Source organism: Vitis vinifera, chromosome 6 (genome assembly GCF_030704535.1).
Source record: "Vitis vinifera cultivar Pinot Noir 40024 chromosome 6, ASM3070453v1".
NCBI lineage: Eukaryota > Viridiplantae > Streptophyta > Magnoliopsida > Vitales > Vitaceae > Vitis > Vitis vinifera.
In genome coordinates, this window is record NC_081810.1 from 22,136,408 (window position 1) to 22,159,258 (window position 22,851).

Here is a 22,851-nt window from a genome sequence, read left to right on the forward strand (position 1 = left end):
ATTTATTGCTGTGATACATTGAGGTAGAAATGCAGGCTAAATATAGAGAATCAAGCTTATACCAATGGAGAAAATGATGAATGCTTACTATTTATTAATACATCAAACTCGTACACTGAACACACAGAAAACCCTTTCTTGCTTCTTCCTCAGTTGGTTTGGAGTATCCTTCCATGATTTTCTTCCTCCACATTAGCTGCAATGCAGAAGGAACAGTTAGACTTTAATTAATATCATCCAAAAATAATATTCCATAGCTTTGGCATGCAGGTAAGCCAGCAGTTCAATAGTTAGACAGCCTACTGTGTCAATGATCCCCGGCACTGGATTGAAAAGAAATTTCAATAAAGTGGGTGGTGAAGATCATCTCCCAATTATCTGGACACCCACACATGGATTTTGTCTCCACCAATGTCTTTTTTTTTTTTTTTTTATCAATGTGTGAAAGTGAAAAAGGAAGAGAAGAAAAGAAAAACTAACCTTCATAAGCGTTGGTAGAGATGGGAATGTGTGTTTGTGATTTGGAAGAGAGGGGAACTTGTGATGCTGAATTGGTAGAAAGGGGAAGCTGTGGTACCGAATTGGTGGCGAGGGGAGTTTGTGATGCCAACTTGGTGGAGATGGGAATATTTGGTGGTGACTTGGTAGCAAGGGGAGATAACGATGCTGAGTTGGTAGAGATGGAAATGTTTGATGGTGATTTGGTAGAGATGGGAGAGATTGATGATGGCTTGGTGATGGGAATGTTTGATGATGATTTTGGAATTGTGGCAGTTGTTGATGGGGAGGATTCTCCATTCCGGAGCAACATAGTGACAGCCTCTCTAACCTTCTCCACCACACCCATTTCACCAGGAGTTTTTCTTGGACTAATGGCATCGGAGATAACTTGAGAAAGTGCTCTCTCGTCTTCCCCTGGCTCCAGCTTGTTCATAAGATACTCTTTCACTGAAACCCCTTTATCCCATATTTGCTGCTCACTGCTACTCCCATTCCCTCCAGTGGTAGGTGTTGATGTGGCGGCAGCGACAGTCAGGCCTTGAATCTTGGAAGCTATCGTCTGGGTTGCTTCTGCTACTGTGGCATAAGCAGGTGCTAGCTTCTCAGTCACAGTTTCAGTTATTGTTTTGGTCGCATTAGGAATAGGAGTGCTCTCTTTTGGTTGATCATTCGCCTCATTTCTGGCATTACTCGGCAAAACATGACTCTCAGGAATCACGGGAATCGCTCTCGGATGCTGCCTTGCAGTCTCCTTGTAGCCCTCAGGTGCCAGCTCTGATTCATACACTTGATAATATGTAGGAGGAGACAGTTAATGGAGAAGTGGAGTTGCTTGAAGGCAAGAAAATAAAGACACAGAAAGGCTTCAGAACTGGTCTTACTTGGGGCTCCAAGATACTCAGGATCCTCTTCCTCCTCATTCTCATCTTCCAAGTTAACACCCCACGCAGGCGTGGCGTTATCATCATTGTCATGCTTCTTCTTGACAAGAGTTTGTTTCCATTTCTTAGCCTTCTCTCTCACTTTGGCAAGGACTGATTTCTTGCTAGGGGGGTTGTGATCATCTTCTTGTTCATAGTCCCTCCTGAATGAAGGCGAGGCCGCCACCGGCAAATTCTGGGGATCACCGGCTGCGCACGTAAACTTTTAGAATAAAAAGCATGACCAGGCTATGCAAGGAATGTTCTTGGTCGTTTTAAGGTCAAATGGAGATACATTATGATTCATTCATTCATCACAAAAACCAGGTAAGCTGGAGATGACGTTGGATCATGTATGGGCTTACCTTGGAGAAGTTGGTCTACCGATGCGGGCACTGAAGTTTTAGGACTCGCCCCATATCTTCGACTGTTGTCCAGCTGAGCCATTATTGAGTTGCTGCCGTTCACCAAAGTTTTCCTATCTTCCTCTCCTGTGTCTCTTTGTCATGGAGGGGGAAATTTAAGGGAGGAGCAATGCTGATGCATTTGTTTGTGGCACACAAATAAGGAGTTGAGGAGCTTGTGGGCTCCATTTTTACAAGTGGCAATAGAACCAGCAATGTTTTTGAACTCCTGAAATAGCAGTTGACTAGGTCTGCACCCAAGTTTTCCTCTTCTTTAGCCTTATGCATTGGGACAGGGATTTCCTTCCCTACAAAAGCCTATTGGCCTTACGACCACAGGACAAAATGTTACTTATGGATCCAAAAACAGTGGGTCTAAGTGGCCATTTTGGGCAAACCAGTTTCTTGGCTGAACCAGAAAAATAAGATTTTTAATTAAACAAAATAACAAGATTTTCGATGAATCAATCATGATAAGATTCATGAGATTTTCAATTAAATACAACTATCTCAATTCAAATCTTCAATACGCATACTAATTTCATCACAATCTTCAACTTTGTCAAAAGACTCAATATTGAGCATTCCATTTGCAAATGAGTGATGTTTGTCATCACCCTCTATGTCGAACAACTCCATTTTTTGCCTTAATAATACAACAAACCATCTTGGATCAACTTGGACTGCTACATAGAATACGTAGTGAGCCTACATTACCAAAATGGAAGGATTTGATTTATGTCTTATCTTTCTCATATCAGCTAATATAAATCTAAGCTCAAAAACTTGGATATTATTCCTATTTTCAACCCAATCACAATTAAAACCATAAATATTAAGCATGTTATAATCAATGTCTCAAATCTCTACAACAACCCCTTAAAAACACGTCACCAAGCATCGAATTCTCATCTTTGGCACATGCAATTTGCATGGTCGAGGTCACAATACTAATGCCACTATTTTGGTTTACTCATGTTCCATCATTATTCTTGATATGGTAACATCTATTATTAATGATATATTCATGATAAGTAAGAACTTGTTGGGTTAGTCCTTGTGCAAGCCATTTAAGTTCTTTTTCAATAGGTTCTTTCTTATTTATTTCATTTGAAACCTACAAGGTTCATTAATGATATGTAAGTTAGTGTAATTGAAAATTTGTAAGTATTAAATTTGAAGGGAAGGATGTGTAATGAGTTTCATACCTTTTTTCTAAACCAATAGCTAAATGTGTACACATGTTCATCCTCCAATTACCATTTCTCTTAGATTGAAGAGGATATTTTTCTTTCAAATATTTCATATGTTTACTATCAAGTAAAAATAGGAAAGTCATGGTTTGTATAAACAATTGTTTGAGTAACAAATCCATATATTCAAGTGCATGACACTTGATATAACGTTGCATAATGGTTGTATCTTGTAGAACAAATTATATGTGTGTTCCACCAATTTATAATCATAAATAGTTATTGCATGACCTCCAAGTAAAGGTTTCTCACATTTCCATTCATCTTTCATACTACAAGGAATCTCATACGCATCCATACTTGACAAGTACTCCATACAAAACTCTAAAGTTTCCTCTACAATGTAACACTCGACAATGCACCCTTCTAAGCAGTTACAATTTTGAACATAACCCTTTAGGACTTTCATGTACACTATTACTAAATGCACTATTAAATAAAATATAATGTCAAAAATGGAAGGAGGGAAATGCTTCTCTAGTAAAGCACAAAGTAACCACCATGTGATGCTTTAGAACATTAAATCTTAACACATTCACTACTTTCGCATAAAGTGCATTAAATAAAAAACACAATCTTGTAATGGCATATATGGCATGCTTAGATAACATCGATCTAATTGTTCCTGGCAATAATTGTTGCATAAGTTCATGATAATTATGGGACTTAAGACCATTGAATTTTAGCTCTTCCATGGAAAGAATTCTTACATGGATATATCAATAACAGAGGCAGGATATTGACAAACTGATATCCTATATGCTTCTATGCTGAAGGAGTCCATAAATTATTGTGTATCTGCAATTGGGTGGCTGGGATATGTAGCCTAGTTGATCATTTTTCTCTGAAGACACTGTTTTATAATGGCTTGCACTAGTACTCTATAGAGGCATTTTCGTCTACATATTTATTCTGTTAGGGTGTTGGGAATGCCTTGCTCCCTCACTCAGTTCTTAAATAAGATTTTATTTTATTTATAACAAAAAAAAAAATATCTATGACCTTTCCCTAACCTCATTTTCTTTTTACTACCAATGCTTGCAGTACATTTAGCATGACCGCACATGTCTATGAGACAATGATCATCTGCTTGAATCTTGCCATGTAGAGGTATGCATAATTGATACCATTAATCTTTTGAAAAATGGTGAACTCAAAGAGGATCATTTATTTTCAGAGGGTTTGTGATGCTGGGACTAGCAGTTCTTTACAAAGAAACAAATGGAATGATGTTTAAATTATAGTTCTTCGATCTCAATTTGTAAACAATTTGGTATCAGCATAAGATGGCCTTAATGGAGTCTTAATCACATGATTTTAGCAGATAGTTCCTTGATAAGTGATTTCTTTATCATTGGTTTATATTGAATGATCTGTCTTTTTTATTTTTTATTTTTTATTTTTTTATCTCATGTGAACTTATTTATATATATCAAACCATCTTATGAAAATTATGAAAGGAGACTCAGAGGACTGCACTTTCATGCAGTCCTTGCACAAAAGAACAATCACTCAGTTATGGCTTGTCAAATCAGTCAGTTAGTTGTCATCTCTCCAACAAGGTTGAAGAAAGGAAAGGTAGCAAGCTTTGGGAAGTATTGATAACAATCTTTAGTTTCCATTTTCTATTTATGATGTTAAATCTGTTATTTGGGCTTATTGAAATTTAATTCTTTGCTATTCTGATAAAAAAAAAATTAACTCTTTGCTATTAGCTTTAACAGAGCAGATAATATATAGTTTCTGACTATTCCACCCCAATGGATAAGGGACATTGTTTTGAATAACTTGAGCATTAATGTGTATGGTTTTTGTTGCAGGATCATATGAACTGATGATCTTATAAGGAGAAAATGCATATACAGTGCTTGTCATCTTAAATTTTTCTGTGGTTGAACATGGCTTATGCTTCCTTACTTCCCTTTTTTCATATCTAAAATTTGAAATATATTCATATATTCTGAATAATTTTATTATTAGATTTCATCTTCAATGTTATCTCAGTGATATCTCTTCTAGCTCTTTCTTTATTTTTTTAGTTTTGCACTGTAGAAATGGCTTCAAGCTTCATTTCAGGGTCTGACGCCTAAAGAAATCTCCTCTCGTGTCATAAATCCATATCCAGATTCATCAACTAATCTTTAAGAGAGAGAGAGAGAGAGATCAGAGATGTAGCCTTGTATAACTGGTTACAAGGAGTCTGAGGGAATTCTGTTTTCTGACACAATGAGGGCAGTGCATGCAGGGTCCATTGCCAGGGTAAAAAAATTCAAAAGACTATCAGACCTTTGGCTCCACCCAGAGAAAGTGCAGATAATGAGATCTGTGCATGACTTTCAGCTGTGTAGCTTTGGCATTCATGGGCTTCTTTCTTCCCGTGTTGCTGATGGGTGACAACTCGATAACCCACTAGACAGGCATGATGGGCCCAGTGACTAATTCAAAGTAAATGACCTAGTGGCTAATTCAAAGTACATGATTGCTGGGGTGGAAGCTATTGCTAAATGAAAGGTGAAGAGTTTGATTCACAAGCCTTTGCTGAACAGTTCCACAATCAGATAAGTGATCCTTTTCAGTTTTTTAACATTGAAATTTACAGAACCAGTTTTAACATCTTATCTAAATCTCCCTTTAAGGAAAAATGAAAGCTAACATGCTATCTAAGTTTGTGAAAATATATGTATGCCCTTTTCCCAACAATGGACCTCGATGAAAAAAATGTCACTGAAATGCTTCTTCCCCTTTGTTTAGCATTAGAAAGGACACACACCATTCAGCTTGTCATGTTATGTACTGCACTACAATACTACTGCATATACTTGCTGCAAAGAGGAGAAAATTAAGAAGGAAAAATTGGAGGTTTAGGTCTATTTAGTTTGGAATAGTGGGTATGAACACTACTTAGTATTCTTTTTTCTTTTCTCCACATTCTCATTAAATAAATCAGGTATAATTTACTATTGATATCATAACTCTTGATCTATTATTCCATGAGCTATCCTGATGAATTTGCATATTTAGGTTGATCAATGAAAACTCTAGATGATATTTTGCTTTCTGGCTTTGGAGGCCAAACAAAACTGGAATTTTTCTAATTGATTCCATATCGTTTCAACAAGCAAGCTAGCAATGTAACATTGGAGTGATCTCCTATCACTAAAATAACAAGAAGTTAGAATCTGATTCTTTTGAATATCAAACTGGAAAAAGAAGAGTAAGATAATATAATATTTCCCATGGTTTTGCTGCTGTTGAATTCATTTCCCCTTTGTTTTGGTAATTTAAGATTGCTTTAATATAGAGAAAGAGAAAAGCTTTAATTGTTCTTTTGGCTTTCTGAAGAAATTAACAAAAAAATTTGTAGTTTTTTAAAAATAAATAAATTTTTCCTCTTTGGTTTCTTTTAATCTGTTCCCTTGAAAGATTATTGTTAGGCTGATAATTAGACGAAAGTTCTTATAAAGTTGTTTCTCTCTCTTCATCCCATGCATGAGAAATTTGAAGATCTTATTTCTTCTCTCTGCATATCTCAAAAGGAAAATGCAATGTTTAGGGAGTGGTTGAACATGCTGCTCTTCTCCTTTGCTTTCTTGTCCGAAGATGGTGAAAGAAAAAAAAAAGTATTCATTTATTGTATCATCAAAACAGCACCTAAGATGCTGAGTGATCCTGAAACCCGGAAGTCAAAAGAACTTGGAACATGGTGGAAGAAGATATGCATTTATGTTGGTAGCTGATATCATAGAATTCTACACTTTCAATTGCTGAAAGTAAATGCAGAGAAAACCTGTCATGAGCCCAACTTTCCATCAATTTAATAAATTGCTTAGTTGCCTAGTTCATCAGCATTCCAAATTCACCTAACAAGATTTTATATGTCCCATCATATCATTCTGGAAGGGAAGCATCCTTCAATAGATTATATGCCTTTCCAAACTACAGTTTTATCCCCAGCATCTCTCTATAGTGAATCTAGGTTTTATAAGCCACTTGTCCTTGCAAGCAACTCACCCATTCCTTCATTTCAACATGGAAAGAATTCTAGGCAGTAAAAAGTAGAAACCTTAGTAGGATCACTCATTATAACAAAAGCATACCAACACAAGCCAGTCATATCTATACTTAGGTGTAATAGTTACCTTCTATATTAAAAACTAAACACTACCCTGAACCGCCTGTAATGATTGTCATACTGTGATAGTTGGTTAAAAAGAACCCCCAAATAGCAGATCCTCTAGAATTCTAGGAGGATAGATTTCAGTTTACAATGAAGCCATTGAACTTGTATAGTCCTCCCAAGAGGCAGCCTCAAGGCTTATGGTGCTGTGTGTAGATGTAGTCCAAGTGAGCCTCTGAAATAATCCTTCTCTTCAGGCATTCTTCATCTCCATTTTCACAATCCTCCACACCCATCAGCTGCTGCAAAGTATCGCAAAACTAAAACAATCAGAAGAGGAAGTTCAAATTGGTTATTAGAAGAAAAAAGTAGTAGAAGCATCATATACCTCGAAAGAATCATTGCCTTCCATCTCTAAAAGGGAAACTCCATTAATCAGTTCTTTTAGCTTTACCCCTTCTTCTCCTGCAAGGATGCAAAACTCTTCAGCCCTAAAATTGTTAAACCCAAGACAAGAGACAGAAGAAGACGACATTTGGTTACCTTGTTTGGTTATTAGCAGTCGAGCAGATGACTTTGAGGAAGAGGAGAAGATGAGAAACACAAGGAAGAGGAGGAGAGTACTAGAGTGAAGGATTTGCTTCATGGATTCAGCTTTTCAATTGCAGAGAGAGGGAGAGATAGAAATTAGTGAGTTGGGAGCTGGGGGATGTTGGGAAAGGGGGCAGATGCTATGTTTATTGATATGGGGGTTGGGGTTGGGGTTGTGGTTGGGGGGTGGTGGAAGGAGGGCAGATGCTTGATATAAATACATGCAAAGTAGGGAAGCAATAAGTCACATGAAGTCTCTCCCAAAGAAGGCGGTTAGAATACATCAGAAGGTGGGCCAAACCCACCATCATCTTGGTATCACTCCATGCTCATGTGATAACACCACTATGTGAGGGTGAAATGAGAGTGGGCTGAGAGACACAGCTCTTTAGTCATTGTCACACTAGTGGTCCTGGGCAAAGTCCAAAGGCTTCAAAAATCTATGCAATAGTGGTTGACAGTGCCAAAAAGTCAACCTTTTGGACATGCTGACAGCTGTTCTCCATCCTGCCTTGTTTTTTTATCTTTCCCCATCTCTTGACACATGGCCTGTATATTAATGTCTAGTTAAACCAAGAAGACTTCCTCACAACCCCCCAAAAAACAAAAGGGCAAAGCATTCATGTAATACCATAAAGTTTAAACCCCATGACTGAAATTGCATCCAAAATATTAGCAGCCCATATTGAGTGGCAACTCCACCTATCTTTACTTAGCATCCCTACTTCCCTTCTGGGCACCTTTTCCAAACTCACAGCACCAGAAACCTTGTTACCAGTGTTTTAAAAATGAGGAAAACTAATCAGAATTGATTAACACAAACCCATATGAAAATTTTCTTTGTTCAGAGGATTCTTTTTCCTTGACAGTTCCTTGAATGCTAGAGTTTAAGGCCTTTGTCCATTTTCATTTTACATATCTTAACTTGATATATATTTCTTGTTTATTGTGTAACAAACTTAAATCTTTTTGTGAAGATTTCAATTGATTTGGAAGTGAAGGTATAATGGGGTGCCACTCCATTACTCTAGCTGTCACCCCTGTGTGTGGTATTATGCAACCTGACAAAAGGATAAGTTATCTTAAAATGAAGGGTAGATTGTGCCCCTCTTTTGGAAGATTTGAATCTATCAGTGCTTGCTTAAAGAATAAAAGATTTAAAAGAAAAGAGGTGATTGTTTATGAGAACTAACAAGTCTATTATATGAAGGCAAGTTTCTCGAGAATTGAGCTGGGGAATATAAAAGAGAGGTGTCTGCTCCTCCCAGACAAGTCTGATTAGAAAACAAGATCTTGTTTAACTGGTGAGAAGGCTTTAAACCCTTGTTTATATGACAATTAGCCTTGGGAAATGACAATATGTACTACTCTAATATCAGCAGTTTACTTTTTGTCATTAACATATGTATTTCAGACTGCTATGATTGAATTTTGAATTAGACCATTGGAGCAATTGTTTAGTGATCAAACTAAAAGTGGGTGTACCACATTTTGAGATTGAAATTGAAATGAAGCCTCCAGTCCCTGGTGCAACTACACAGAGCATTACACTAGTGCAAATATATATATATATATATATTGCAGGTCACATCAACCTCAAAAATATGTGGGAAACTGGCCTAGTGTCAGTAAAGCAAATGTGCCACCTTGAGGAATACTTGGTATGCTTTTCTAAATTTTCCTCGCACCATTATTTTCATATTCTTCTTTTCTTTTGAGGTTTCGTAGTTGTTATATCAGAGCAGCATATATTCTACTGACATAGCTTCTCAAGATCTCATTCATCAACTTTTTCTTCCTTTTTTTTCCCCTTTGTTCTTTTTTTTTTTTTTTGTCTTTTTAGTCTTTTGCCTTCCTCGATCTCCTTCCAATTATGCTATGAGCAGAAGTCTTAAATGCTCAAAGTCTTTTTTTAATCATATTCTTAATAATTATCATTCAGGGGGACACAAAATTTATTGATCAATAGTGCTTTGTTATTTTCATTTAAAACTATATAATATATTCATCTCTTAAAGTGTATTTTTAATGGGCTTAATTAGCAAAGCATATGCTATATCCTATTCTAAGGAATCAAAAAGCTTTTGAGGGTGCTTTTTACTTTTTAGTGTGTCCAAGAGACAGATAGATATGCTTGTATGCAGGGGGGAGGGGGGGAGTCTATATAATTAGAGTGAAAAATAATAAAATGATTCAACATATCTAGAAAAATAATTTCCTACAACTCTCTCCTTTTTACCAATCATTCTCACTTTGAAATTCTCTATAATTTTCTGGATTTTTAAGGTAATTAAGATTTGGTAGAAAAAGTTGAGACTGATATCCTTTGGAGGGTTTTGCATTGTAGGACAAAATTGAAAAAAAAAAAATTAAAGATGTGAAAGATGAGGCATCCTATCATAATTGGTAGTATGTCAAAGAAAATTTTAGAATTTTTTAAAGATTTGTATTTTCTCATCTACGTGGTGAGAATCAAACATAATCAAATAAATTAAGGTTTTATTTGAAAACCATTTTTTAAAATAATTTTTTATTATCAAGATAAAAAAAAATTAAGAAAACACGTTTGATATCTAAATAAAAAATTAAGATATTTTCAGATAATATTTTTTTAATTATTTTCATTTATTTTATAATGATTATTTTAAAAATTAATTATACAATTAGAGATTAAAAATAAAATATTATATATAAAAATTATTCTTAAAATATTAAAAATTGATTAAAAACATTTTAAATTTTTAAACAGATTTTTATTTTACAAAAAGAATCATTTTTAAAAACTATTTTCAAAAAACTTTCGGAATATCCACTTCATATTTTTTATTTATTCATATTTTGGAGGACATGTCTTTTTTTTTTTTTCTCAAATAAATGATTTTTCATTTAATTAAAGTTTTTCAAAATATCAAAAGTATTTATATTTGAAAAAAAAAAAAGAAGGAAGCTCGTCTATGAAATAGTAGCTCAAGGGCTATTCCAACTCTGTGGTTGGGTTAAAGAATAAAAAATAAAGCAAAAACCTTTTGCTTTGGTTTTGGTGGGTAATGGTGTTTGCTTTAGGACATTGTGAATTTGAGGGCCAACAATGGCATCATCCTAAGGGAATCTGTCCTCACTCCAAGCCCCATGAAACCAGAATCTCAGTGCTTTTCATGATGTTTTTCTTCTTTCTCTCTCTCCCTCTCAACTCTGTGTGCATTTTTTCAAACAGTTTTAGTGCTGCTTTTTTTTGGTTTATTTTTATTAAATCAGTGTACGCCCTTCCTTTTACCATCTTTCCACTCTTGTGATCCGGGGGATGCCACATTTGTGTGTTCTCCCTATTCTTTATAAATGAAACGACAAGATTTTCATAATCCATGTCCTTTCTCACTACACACTAAAGCACATTCCAAGGGAATTTTTTTATTTATTTTAATTTAACTAATTTTACGTGAGCAATGTTTCTAGTTTTTTCCCCACATTTGTGTTACTTTTACTAAAAATTTTAAAACAAATTTAAAAAAAAAAATCCTAGAGGATGCAAAAAGGTGTAAAGTGAGATTTCAAATATCTTTAGGAATATATTTTTAAAAAATTATTTATTTTTTAAGAAAAAAAGTTTATGTTCTGTTTAATAACTGTTTTCGAGAACAATTATGAAAAATAGTTTTTTAAAACTATTCTTTAATTTTTGTAAAACAAAAGTTTGTTTAAAAACCTAAAATATTTTTAGCCTATTTTTAATATTTTTAAATATGTTTTAAAAATAATTTTTATATGTAGTATTTTATTTTTAATTATTCTATATATGTGTATAATTACTTATTAAAATAATCTTTAGAAAATAAGTGAAAATAATAAAAAGCAACACAATTACTTATTAAAATAATCTTTAGAAAATAAGTGAAAATAATAAAAAGCAACACAAAGATATTACTCAGAAAACATCTTATTTTTTGTTCTTAAGAATAAAAAATAGAAAATAGTTTTTAATTGTCAAATATATTTTATATTTTTTATTTTAAAAAATAGAAAATTACTCTTAAAAACAATTCTTGAACATGTCTTACTTTCATAATCAAATATACAAAAAAAATAGTTTTTTTTATTTGTTTCCATAAAAATGATACACGTTCACTATATAAAAAGTTTACATAATTTTTTTTTTTATTTTTAATTATTTCTTAAAAGAAGATATTTTTTACCAAAAACTTATTCTACACAATTTATATATATTGGGATTAAAAAGGTATATTTGAGAACACTTTCTAAAGAGGCCTTACATCCCATCTCTCAGAATTGATCTGAAATCTCAGAAATCTTAATTTATTGTCTTTGTAGTACCAAAGTTCATAGGATACCACACACCACGGTCTGCATAGCCATTGGCCACATGCCCTCTTTATCAAGGCAATCCTTCATACCAGATAATTTTGAAGTACGTATTGTTGTGAAAAGAAAATTAATGACACCATATATTATTTTTAGTTTCCACATGAATGTATTTATGACCCTTTTTGGATGAGGATCCAAGTCAATTACTTGTATATAGAAGTTGGTAAGACAGTAAAGCCTTTCACCTCCAATTGAAAATATGGTTTTTTTTATAAAAAAAAAATTATAAAAATATGAATAATAATTTTTAAAAAAAAACTATTTTCATGCACTAATTTACCACAAAACAAACACATTTTTTAAGGTGTTGGGTCCCCTTTCTTTTCAAAACCACGTCTACAACAATGTTTAATAATGTAAACAAACACTAGAGTAAACCCCATTAGACGTTAGAGACATTAGACATGATACATAGATGGAAAATATAAGTATATTTAACAACCCCACCCATCCACATTCAACCATTCCAGCCCAATCCCAATATTAAAAGCAAACCCACATCAGTGTTAGCCAGGCTTTAAATTCAATGGTCATAAATAATGTATGGCATTGAAAGAGACAATGTGGTGTTGTCAAATCCAAGGACACTAATAATAAGCAATTTCCTTAAGTCAGTGTCTGCTTTATGAATGCAAAGGATTAGTGGTAGGGAGTGTTTGTTATCATCAACATACATTCCCACTTTTGTATGAAAAGGGGGTTTTCTTCATTTGGGTTGTTGTCTCATGGATCATAACCACACATGCTGACCATTTCAGTATGCTACTCCACAACCATATGCCACTTTCCAAGTGTCCCAAACTCCAATTATAGCAATGGACTCACACATCCTACCTAGCCTAGCTCTCTCCCAACTTCAGCCTTAATGGATAGGTAATGGTCATATTACAAAAGACCAAAGGATGTTTATTTATTAACATGATACGATAAAAGTGGGTGTTTCATGGCTTCCCCTTTTTTTTTCTTCTCCTTTCACTTGTTCATTGAAAGGATTGGGACAGGCAAGAGATTGGTGTTCAACATGTCAACAATTTTAAATTCTAAGGTTTTTTTTTTTTTTCTCTAAGTTGGTCTACCTTATCATCATGTTGCACTGTGGATTTGAAAAGGATTGACATTGGTGTTATGTGAGATATTTTTATTTGAAATGAAAAGGAGAAAGTAGTCCCATGAATAAAAAAGGGACCTATGGGATTAGTGTCAAGTGTTATTATAAAGTAAAAGAAATTCAAAGATGGGTTGGATCCTATCCTATCCAACAATAATCCCACATATAGATGAAGAAGCTTAAGCAATGACTCACATGATGTCCCATTATGGGGCACTACAATGATAAAAAAGTTAGCACATTGTATACAATACTTTAAATATTATAAAATAAGATATAAAAAGCATCAAGTTGAGATGGCCGAGTTGGTCTAAGGCGCCAGATTAAGGTTCTGGTCCGAAAGGGCGTGGGTTCAAATCCCACTCTCAACAATTCATTTTTCTTTTTTTGCCATACCCCTTTATAGGCCAGAAGCAGGCCTGGCCCAACAATTTCTGATGTGGACCAGTTGGTGACGTGCTGACCCAGTGGGCCAAGGCTTTGAATCTATACTCAAGTAATAGGCCAATCTTGGGCCCAGATTGAGGTTGTTGGGCTGGTTTAAATTTGATAAATTTCAGTTTGGCACACTTGGGGGTGTTTAATCTTTTAAACTATAAATCAAATCTCTATTTAAATTTGTGATGGACCATCCAACATAAACAAATGAGGCCTAATCTCCAAAATATGTTTTTATACGGACACAAAAGAGTTGGTTGATGGATCGCTATGCTTCCAGCTTTCATCTTCTAAGTGTTGAATTAATAATCAGAGGACCCCCATTGGCTTCTTCTGCTAACTGCTGTTGGACTTGATTAATTTCGATTACATTAATTGTGGTTCGTGATAGATTAGATGTTGAGAGCATGTTTGGATTAATTAGTAATGAATTTCCATGATATCCATGAATATGGAGTTGAAAAGAAAACACTAGTTTAATTTGCTATATGAAGGGAAGGATAGAAGCAGAAGTAAGTATTATATTTAGTAGACTTTAAATGAAGTAGTTGCGAAGAATATAGTAGAGTTGAATGAATTTGATTTAGACAAGGTCATATAAAAAATAAACAATCCATGGGTGGTTGGTAAAATATTGAAACGATAATCCAACCATTGAGTTGCAATTACTTGGAAGTTCGAACCCACCAAACCCTATCCGGTGGTGTTTGTTTTTTGGCTGAATAGAAAAAGTCAAAATATATTATTTTTTCTATTCAATTAATAGTATCTTATTGATATTAACCAACATTATTAAAACGAATTTATTATCAATAAGTTTAATTTAATTATATCGATTGATGTCAATGAGTTACTTTTAACTTAATAGTAAAAGTCAAAATATTTGACTTTTTCTATTCAATCAAAAAACAAACACCAATTAATCCGATCCCGAGTAATGATAAAAGAGGCCTTGACAAGGACCTTGCCTTTGTTTCTTCCTTCAAGCATGTTGTAAATGCATGACATTTTAATTCCCATTATGCTATTGCTATTACATTATTGCTCTTTCCATCATTACACAATGGGCAAGAATGTGTCCTCGTCCTCAGTGCATCATACATGTTATTCATTTTATAGTGAAATATGGTTGGTTAAAGTTAAACAATAAAAAATTGTAAATCCAAAACTTGAGGCCTTCAATCTTTAGTGCATGTGTCTACATTTATATGAGAACTTTGCTTGATACGTTTGTGCCATGTGTGTCACGCCCCAAGACCCACTCCAAGGGCGTGACGGTCATTTCACACCTCAAATCCGAAGGCTTAAAGTATAATCTGACCCAAACAATCATATTGTAACTGGATGTTACCAATTACCAAATACCTATTCAGAGTAGCGGAACAAAATCTAAAATCCTCAAATTCAATTTCCAAATAACTTCCAAATACCAAATGATCCAAATGAACATAACTAACAGTTAAACAAAATCCAACATAAAATCCTAAGTCAAATCCTAATGATGACCATTCCTCAGCTTAGCCATCACTCCTCACCCGAACTAAGAGTACCTGAAAATTTTTCAATAATTGGGAATGAGCTCACAGCCCAATAAGGAATATTAATGCAGTTCATGGATCAAATATTTTCATTTCAAATAGGAGATATCATTTTTTTTTCTCATCAAATATCAGAGTTTCAAAAATACTAATATATTCAAAATTCAACCAACCATTTTCATATCAAATTCAAACACTTTCACATAAGATTCAATCAAATCCATTCAATTTTCATTACTCTGGTTATCAAATATCAAATGCCCAGTTAGGTGGGACTTTTCAAATGGGTGACTAGCCTCAAATTGTTCCTGGTGGACGGAATCAAACACTACTAGTACTAGTAACCTCTAATCAAACCCCTAGAGGCTGGGGTCCAAATCAATTACATTCCACCATGAAATGTAAAGGTCAACTATTATATCCTGTTGACAAGGGCCAAATAAACCAAAGTGATGTTTTTGTTCAAGTATTCAAATTTACACAACATAATATCTCCATATTTTGTGTCATAAATAAAACAAAATATTCCAACATAATATTTAGTGCAAAACAGTTTGATCCATGCATGGTAACAAAATATCATTTTCTTTTCCACAATTCAAAATAACATATAAAATAATTTAATTTTATAAATATTGCATTAACTTCCCTTACCTCAAAAGAAGTCCTCAAAAACTTTGAAGAAAAATAATCCTGAAAATCAACTCTTCACCTCACAAAACATAAGAGGAACAATTATTACTATTTACCTAAAATTATAGGTTTGACAATCCTAAAATTTTAGGTATTCAAATTATTATTATTTTTTATATATTTATGAAAGGTAATTTAATATATTCATATTTTAAAAATTAATAAATTTCTAATTCATATAAAATTGAATTTATTTATTTATTTATTTTAAAAATTAATTTCTTGGAACACAACTTAATTAAACTATAATTTATTTCAATAATTAATTTCTATGTTATTTATTAACTTACGCTCATAATTATAATAAAAAAAAACTTTACTTCCTTTTTATTTAAAACTTCTATTCTCTCATTTTTATTTTTATTTTTTAAACATAAACTTTATTCCCAACAATACTCCATTATTGCCAACAAATAATCCATATATATATATATATTATCTAACAACACTCTTTATCCATCCGTACACACACCCACACCCCATATATATTATATATATTTTTTTTTTCTTTCTCCAATTCCACACGCGTCCTCCCATTTTTATTTTTTTTTTTTCCTTAAGCCATTCTCCGGTGTGCACAAACGCGTCTTCCAGATTTATTTATTTTTTTTCTCTAAAAGCTTAAGAATTTCCAATTTCTAACAGTAAATCAAAATCTTAAATTTTCACTATTTTGATATTAAAATAAAATAAAAATAATAATAATAATAAACTAACCCTAATCTAAATCGAAATCTTCACAAGAATCTTTTTTTTTTTTTTAATAAAAAAGACTTAAGATCTCCCCAATTCCAATAATAAATCAAAATCTTAAATTTTCACTATTTGATATTAAAATGAATTAAAAAAAATAATATAACCCTAATTTGGGGTTTTCCAAAAAAAATATATTTAATGTGCTTGAAATTAACTAATGAATCTAAAATAATAATCTAGGAGTTGGAAACTTACCTATTAAGGTTTGTTCTTCAAACCTTGAAATCTGACATCAACTTCATGTTCTCTGGAAACTCTATGCGAACAGGAATACGATTAAAAAAAGAACATGAAAAAGAGAATTTTCTATTTATAACTAGGGTATTATTCGTAAAATTACTTTTTCACCCCTCTTCTATTTTATTAAATTAATTAATTAATTAATTTAATATCATTATTAAGAATTTCCTAAGTTACCCTTTAAAAAGAAAACTTGGGCATTACAATGTGATTGTCTCTCACACTTAAAACCATTTTATGCTACTTAGATTTTGCAAATTAGTACATAATTAAAAGCTTAATATAGATGAAATGATAACTGAAGAGACGAAATCTTGATTTATTAATCTTCAATTATGAGACCCAAATTACATAATAGCAATAATAATAATAATATAAAATTCTATACATGGAATATAAAGCGGATGGGTTGAATGAATGAATTTTGAAGGAGGCAACAAGGAATTGAGTAGGAATGTAATGAAGTGGGAAATGGGGTGGGACCAGTGATGACAAAATCAGAAAATATTGCTAATATATCACCGTATTTTAGTAAAAAAACCGAAATTTTGTTCAAAAATCGGGAGTGGGAGCATGTGCACGTGGAAGAATTTTTCGTGATTTATCGACAATTTTTTGGGTGATGCTGTTTTTATTTCTAGTTTTTTTTTAAATTTATCTTTTATTTTAAATTTATATTATCATTTTATCTTTTATTTTTAAATACTTTTCATATTTATTTCATTAATCCTATTTTTTAAAATTATCATCACTTCACTATTAATTTTTTTTTATATTTATCCTTTTAATTTTATTTAATTTTAAATATTTTTATTTTAAAATATTAAAAATATAATTTTACCCCAAAAAAATTGCTACAATACAAAAAATTAAGGAAATTCTAATATTTTATAAATTAAAATTAATTTGATAAGATAAATTAATAATAATTTAAATTATTTAAATAAATTAATATTAATAGAAAAATTGTTAGCACATATTTTTAATAAAATTTTAGAACTTAAATTTCAAATAAAATATTTTATATAAATTAATTTATTTTTTCATTTAAAATGTGATAAAACATGTTTTAAGGAAAGTATTTTAAAAATTTTAAAATAAATAAATATAAATATATTAAAAGAATTTAAGCTAATTTCTTTTATAAAAATTAGATAAATATTATATTTAATCTTACTTATATCAATTACACTTCTAAAATAACTTTAATATATATATTATTTCTTATTTTATTATTTTTTGAAAATTTTTTAAATATTTTTTATTAATTTTGAATTATTTATATTAAATTGATATTTATGTAAAAATATATTAATGTATCCGTACTTACGGATATTTTAAACCTTGGGTGGGCTGAGTCATAATAATAATAATGTGAATGGGGGGGGAGGGAGAGAGGGAGGGGGTTAGGCACGAGGAGTGACGCGCATGTGACGAGCGTTAATGCATGAAAGTAGGTAAAGGAAAGGAAAAAGAGAGAAATCAAGTCTGAAAGCAAAATTAGGAATGGCCGACAGACGTCATCAGGGGGTGGCGGTGAGAGGCTGAGACCCTCATATTTATTACTAACCATTAAAAAAATTTGGAGTAGCTTTAGCCTTTTGCTTTCAACTACTTTTTAATTTACACCCACATCCCCACTCCCACCTACCACCCCATTTCATTTTCCCCACCAACCCCCTCCTCTCTCTCTCTCTCTCTCTCTCTTCAATTTGGAATAGGCTTAAGTTACTCTTGATTTACTTCCTTCACTTCAAAGAATTTGAGTTTTTAAAAATTTTAAATAAATAAATAAAAGATTTTGCTATCAACCTCCATCCAAACTCCAAACTCCAAACTCAAACTCAACCAAACCCTTTCCCAAACTTGGATTTGTTCAGTGTTGAAAAAGCACTTTCAATTATTAATGCAATAGGATAATGCATTTAACCCTAATTATTTCCTTCTCATGCTAGGCTTTAAATTCAAGCTTTGTCCTACAATTCAAAAGAAAATTATTTACCAAAAGGGGGTCCAAACAATCAAATTCCAGGAATATTTAGGCCTCAGGGGCATTGAATTGCGACTTAATTAAGTTACATCAAACAATAAAGTCATCATAAATATCGAAAATGAGGCAATGCAAATGGGGAAAACCAACCCAAAAGCTCAATTAGGGACTCCTTTTCTAACACCATGGGCTACAATAGTCTTCAATATTTGTGCTGCCATGTCCATGAATGAGCTCATCATGGCAACACCATGCTTTGGTTTCCAGCTATTCTCTTATCCAAACACCTCCTTATGTATTATGAATCTTGCAACACTTCTTTATCTCATTCAATATCTTTGATCATTTTGTGTGTTTTTCACGATGAAGAAGAAAATTTTGACAGATGGGGAATTACTATCTTAATTTTTTTCATTATTTTCATATTTTTCTCTAAATTTATAATTTAAGAGTATATAAGCCTTTAAATAATTTTAATTTTTTTTTATATTTTTCATGGTAAATCAAATATAAAAAACAATTAATATTTTTCCCCTTCTATTAATACTTTCTATAACCTAAAATTTAACTCCTCAATAATAGTAAGAATAACAATAATATTTATATAAAAAAAATCACATGTTAAAGGTTTCATTTCCATTCTTATTGAATTATATATTTTTACCCGGAATTCATTTAACCATAATAAAAGAAAAAGCAAGTTAAATTTGGGATGAAAAGGAGAAGATGACACTTGGTCTTATATGGGCCTCCGATCTTTGTTGTCATGGGTGTCCTTCACCATTCTAAGGGAAAGGACAACGTGGCCACTAGACGCCACCAAGCAACTTGGCCTTGGCCCCTCCCAACAGTTGCACGTCCATCTCTCAACCCTAAGTGATTATACAATAATGTAATCAAATCAAGCATTGGATAGAATTTATTATGAGAAAGGAGGAAGAAGACGCTGGGCAACATACAGAAAAATTGAAAATCCAAGGGGGAACGAAGCGACAAAAAAGGAGATGTCTACCAAATTAGATTCCGTCGTTAAAAACTTAAAACACGTGATATCAATTATTGGATTTCAGATCTATTGTTACAACACAGGAATTAAACGATGGCAAACCAACAGTAGCATGATTTGAAAAAATATCTTACTACGACAAAGAAGCCTACGGCTCGTGTGGACATTGAAATAATGGAAATGAAAATTGAAATTAAAATAAATAAATAAAAAATAGACATTCTATTTGTTGGTGTTGCTTTTGCTTTTGCTCAATGTCCCAAGCATCAAATACAAAGATTGGCTGGGAATGGTATTCACATTGTTACAGAGTAATAACCACAAATGTGATGGATAATCAAACTACATATTTACCCAACAACAATGTTGCTTGTTGTTTAAAATCCCTTGATGAATTTAAAATCCAAAAAAGAAAATAATAAAAAGGGAATTTAAATGGACTTTTTGCCTTTTCTTGTAGGGGCGGATGGATGGATGGATGGATGGGTGGGTTATGCAAATAACAAATCTCTGGCTCTACCAATCTCTGGCTCTACCAGGAGAAGTGTGTTTTTTTTTTTTAACTTTTAACTTAAATCTGAAGTCTTAATCTCCCCCAGAAGGGCACCAAGGCGTCATGTCCATAGGATAGCTCCCCAACACCCTCAAGAAAGATGTGAACTCTTGAACCTCCGCCAGTGCGTTCTGGGCTCTGACTTCTGCCATGGATGCCTCGAAATCCACGTAGAACATGTACTCGAAGTGCTTTGCCGTTCCCACGTTCGCGTCGTCCACCAATCTGATCGGACGGTTTCGGTGAGGTCTGCTCTCGATCTTCGTCAAGCTTATGTTTCTGAAGGCGAACGCTGACAGAACCTTGAACAGTACGGACGTTCCCTTGTCGTGTGCGAATACGATGCTGGTCTTGAATGGCCGGTCGGTGCGAGGGATGATTGGCTCGCGCGCAAGCATCACGAACCGAGTCACGTTGCTCGAGTCGTCTTGGATGCCGTCCGCCAATATCTGGAGTCCGTACAGATCCGCCGCTCGGGCGCTCGCGATCGCCGCCGTATCTCGGAGGTTGTTCAACGCTACGTACTCCGCGGCTCCGGCGGTGTCGTCCACGGCCTCGCGAGCGACGTTGAGGCCGAGTTTGGTGAGCGTGTGCTCGCACTGGGCCAGGGCTTGAGGATGGCTTATCACGCGAGTCAGGTACTCTTTTCGCACTCCCGGTAAGGCTAACAGGCAGTGGTGCACCGGAAGTTGGACCTCGCCCACGATGTGGAGGCGGTGGCGAAGCAGGAGGTCATAATTCCGGTGAATGCTGCCTCCGAGCGAGTTCTCCACCGGCAGCACAGCTCGATCGGCGATCCACAGCTCCACAGCCTGAAACGCCACCTCGAATTGGTCACACGGTATCGCCTCGCAGTTCGGATACGCTTTTCCGGCGGCGGCCTCGCTGTACGCGCCGGGAACACCCTGGTAAGCCACACGGAGCTCCGAGCCGTGCATCGGAGCGGGTGAGAGGTCGGTGATGGTGAGCGGCTTGGGCAGATTCTCGATGGGGACGAGATCTAGTGTCTTGTGGCCATTAACAGCGGTCAGATCGGCGTTGCCGCTCTTCTCGGTGTCTTGCTGCTGCGACACAACCTTGCTAGCTAAGATGGCGCAAGAGCTTTGCCAATCAGCTCGGCTGAACCCGACGCCGCCGGAGAAGTTAGAGTAGTCGGATTTGTAAACACATTGAACCACGAGTCGGTGTGGAGCGACGCGGTGAGTGGGAACGAGCGGCCTCGTCCTGATTAAGGATTTGAGATTAGGAGATGGAGATAGAGCCTGCATATTCTGAATCTCTGATGACCAGGGGAAAAACCAAATGAAAAAGAAAAAGAGAAGAGAGGAGAGGGGGGTTGTAGCTTGGTGTTCTCTGACAAGGGAACGTCAAGCTGAGAGAAAGAAAAGGGGGTTTGGGGGTTTTATATTAAGATAGAGGGCAGTGGACGAGTCTTGAGAGGATGGTATGTATGTGTGTGCGCGTAGGTGGTTCGGTCAATCTCACACCTACCCCCCTCTCTTTCTTTCTCTCTTCTTGTCAGGTCTCCCTTCTCCTGTGCCCCTACCAACTCTGCCCCGCCTTCCTTTACTTTTTATCTTTAGTTTTGGAAACGCACAGTGACTTCTATTTATGGTCACTAACCAAACCCCTCTTTTTCTATGTCACAACTGCTTCTATTTTCATTTCGGAAATATCATACCATATTAAATTATTAATGACACCATGATTTTTATTTATTTTTTTATTTTTTTATCTTTCCTTTATCCACTGTGAAGCCAGAAAAAATGATGGAAATTACACGGTGAGCCGTACGCTATATCATGGGATAAGAAAAGTTGCATAACGGAATTCCATAAATGTTTTAAGTGTTTAACGTTGACGCTGGATTGCCGTTTAAAAAGTTCAAAGCTTTTTTCTAAGCATGATAGCATATTCGACGGCTAGAATTTTAATATAAAAATAAAGAAAATATCATTTCTTGTATAAACTTTATTTTGTTTTATCTTGTACAATAACTTATTTCATATTTAATTAACTTTTATAATATCAATATTATTTTTAAAAAATTATAAATAAAAAAATATTCTAAATAAGATGTATGATAAACCAAATTAATAATTTAAAATAACTTAATAATTTAATTTAAGTTATTGATAAAATAACTTAATGATTTAAATTCAAAAGTAACTTTAAGTAATAAGTAAGATCAATTAACTTATTTTTAAGTTAATATCTTTATTTCACTTTTTTACCCTAATTACTTCTATGTTACTCTACCACCTTTAACTTTACTCAACCTCTTTTACTATAATTATAATTTATAAGAATAAATATGTCAATTTAATAATTTAAAATATGTTTTTAATTAATTTTATCAATTA

General features: G+C 33.8%; 3 protein-coding genes and 1 non-coding gene across 5 annotated transcripts; 1 reads left to right on the forward strand and 3 right to left on the reverse strand.

Moving 5' to 3' along the window:
- LOC100244777 (uncharacterized) lies at positions 1-1,991 on the reverse strand. Its single transcript, XM_002270819.5, has 4 exons — positions 1,787-1,991; positions 1,383-1,631; positions 481-1,287; positions 1-196 (listed from the first exon to the last, which is right to left on the reverse strand). Exons 1-4 carry the CDS (start codon positions 1,866-1,868, stop codon positions 150-152), a joined length of 1,185 nt encoding a protein of 394 aa, XP_002270855.1. The 5' UTR covers positions 1,869-1,991; the 3' UTR covers positions 1-149.
- A 4,975-nt stretch (positions 1,992-6,966) lies between these two features.
- Positions 6,967-7,988, reverse strand: LOC100261833 (putative phytosulfokines 6). 2 transcript variants are annotated; one of them, XM_010653429.3, is made up of 3 exons: positions 7,739-7,988; positions 7,584-7,660; positions 6,967-7,494 (listed from the first exon to the last, which is right to left on the reverse strand). In XM_010653429.3, exons 1-3 carry the CDS (start codon positions 7,839-7,841, stop codon positions 7,387-7,389), a joined length of 288 nt encoding a protein of 95 aa, XP_010651731.1. In that variant the 5' UTR covers positions 7,842-7,988; the 3' UTR covers positions 6,967-7,386. The 2 variants fall into 2 exon arrangements, with proteins under 2 accessions (XP_010651731.1, XP_002268902.1); XM_002268866.5 differs by having other exon boundaries at positions 6,967-7,497; positions 7,739-7,987.
- Positions 7,989-13,564: 5,576 nt separating this feature from the next.
- TRNAL-AAG (transfer RNA leucine (anticodon AAG)) lies at positions 13,565-13,645 on the forward strand. The gene has a single exon. It is a non-coding gene; the product is annotated as a tRNA-Leu (tRNA).
- Positions 13,646-20,107: 6,462 nt separating this feature from the next.
- On the reverse strand, positions 20,108-22,167 carry LOC100267022 (arogenate dehydratase/prephenate dehydratase 6, chloroplastic-like). Its single transcript, XM_002268665.5, has one exon. The coding sequence runs from the start codon at positions 21,754-21,756 to the stop codon at positions 20,521-20,523; it is 1,236 nt and encodes a 411-aa protein (XP_002268701.1). The 5' UTR covers positions 21,757-22,167; the 3' UTR covers positions 20,108-20,520.
- Positions 22,168-22,851: the final 684 nt, after the last annotated feature.

Excerpts from the sequence above, each read along its gene's own strand:
- LOC100261833 (XM_002268866.5), bottom strand. The coding sequence starts at position 7,841 with ATGAAGCAAATCCTTCACTCTAGTACTCTCCTCCTCTTCCTTGTGTTT. Across the intron at positions 7,661-7,738 it reads ACTGCTAATAACCAAACAAG|GAGAAGAAGGGGTAAAGCTA; the intron begins GTAACCAAATGT and ends GCATCCTTGCAG. Across the intron at positions 7,498-7,583 it reads AAGGCAATGATTCTTTCGAG|CAGCTGATGGGTGTGGAGGA; the intron begins GTATATGATGCT and ends GATACTTTGCAG.
- LOC100244777 (XM_002270819.5), bottom strand. The coding sequence starts at position 1,868 with ATGGCTCAGCTGGACAACAGTCGAAGATATGGGGCGAGTCCTAAAACT. Across the intron at positions 1,632-1,786 it reads GGTAGACCAACTTCTCCAAG|CCGGTGATCCCCAGAATTTG; the intron begins GTAAGCCCATAC and ends TTACGTGCGCAG. Across the intron at positions 197-480 it reads CTCTACCAACGCTTATGAAG|CTAATGTGGAGGAAGAAAAT; the intron begins GTTAGTTTTTCT and ends TCTGCATTGCAG.
- LOC100267022 (XM_002268665.5), bottom strand. The coding sequence starts at position 21,756 with ATGCAGGCTCTATCTCCATCTCCTAATCTCAAATCCTTAATCAGGACG.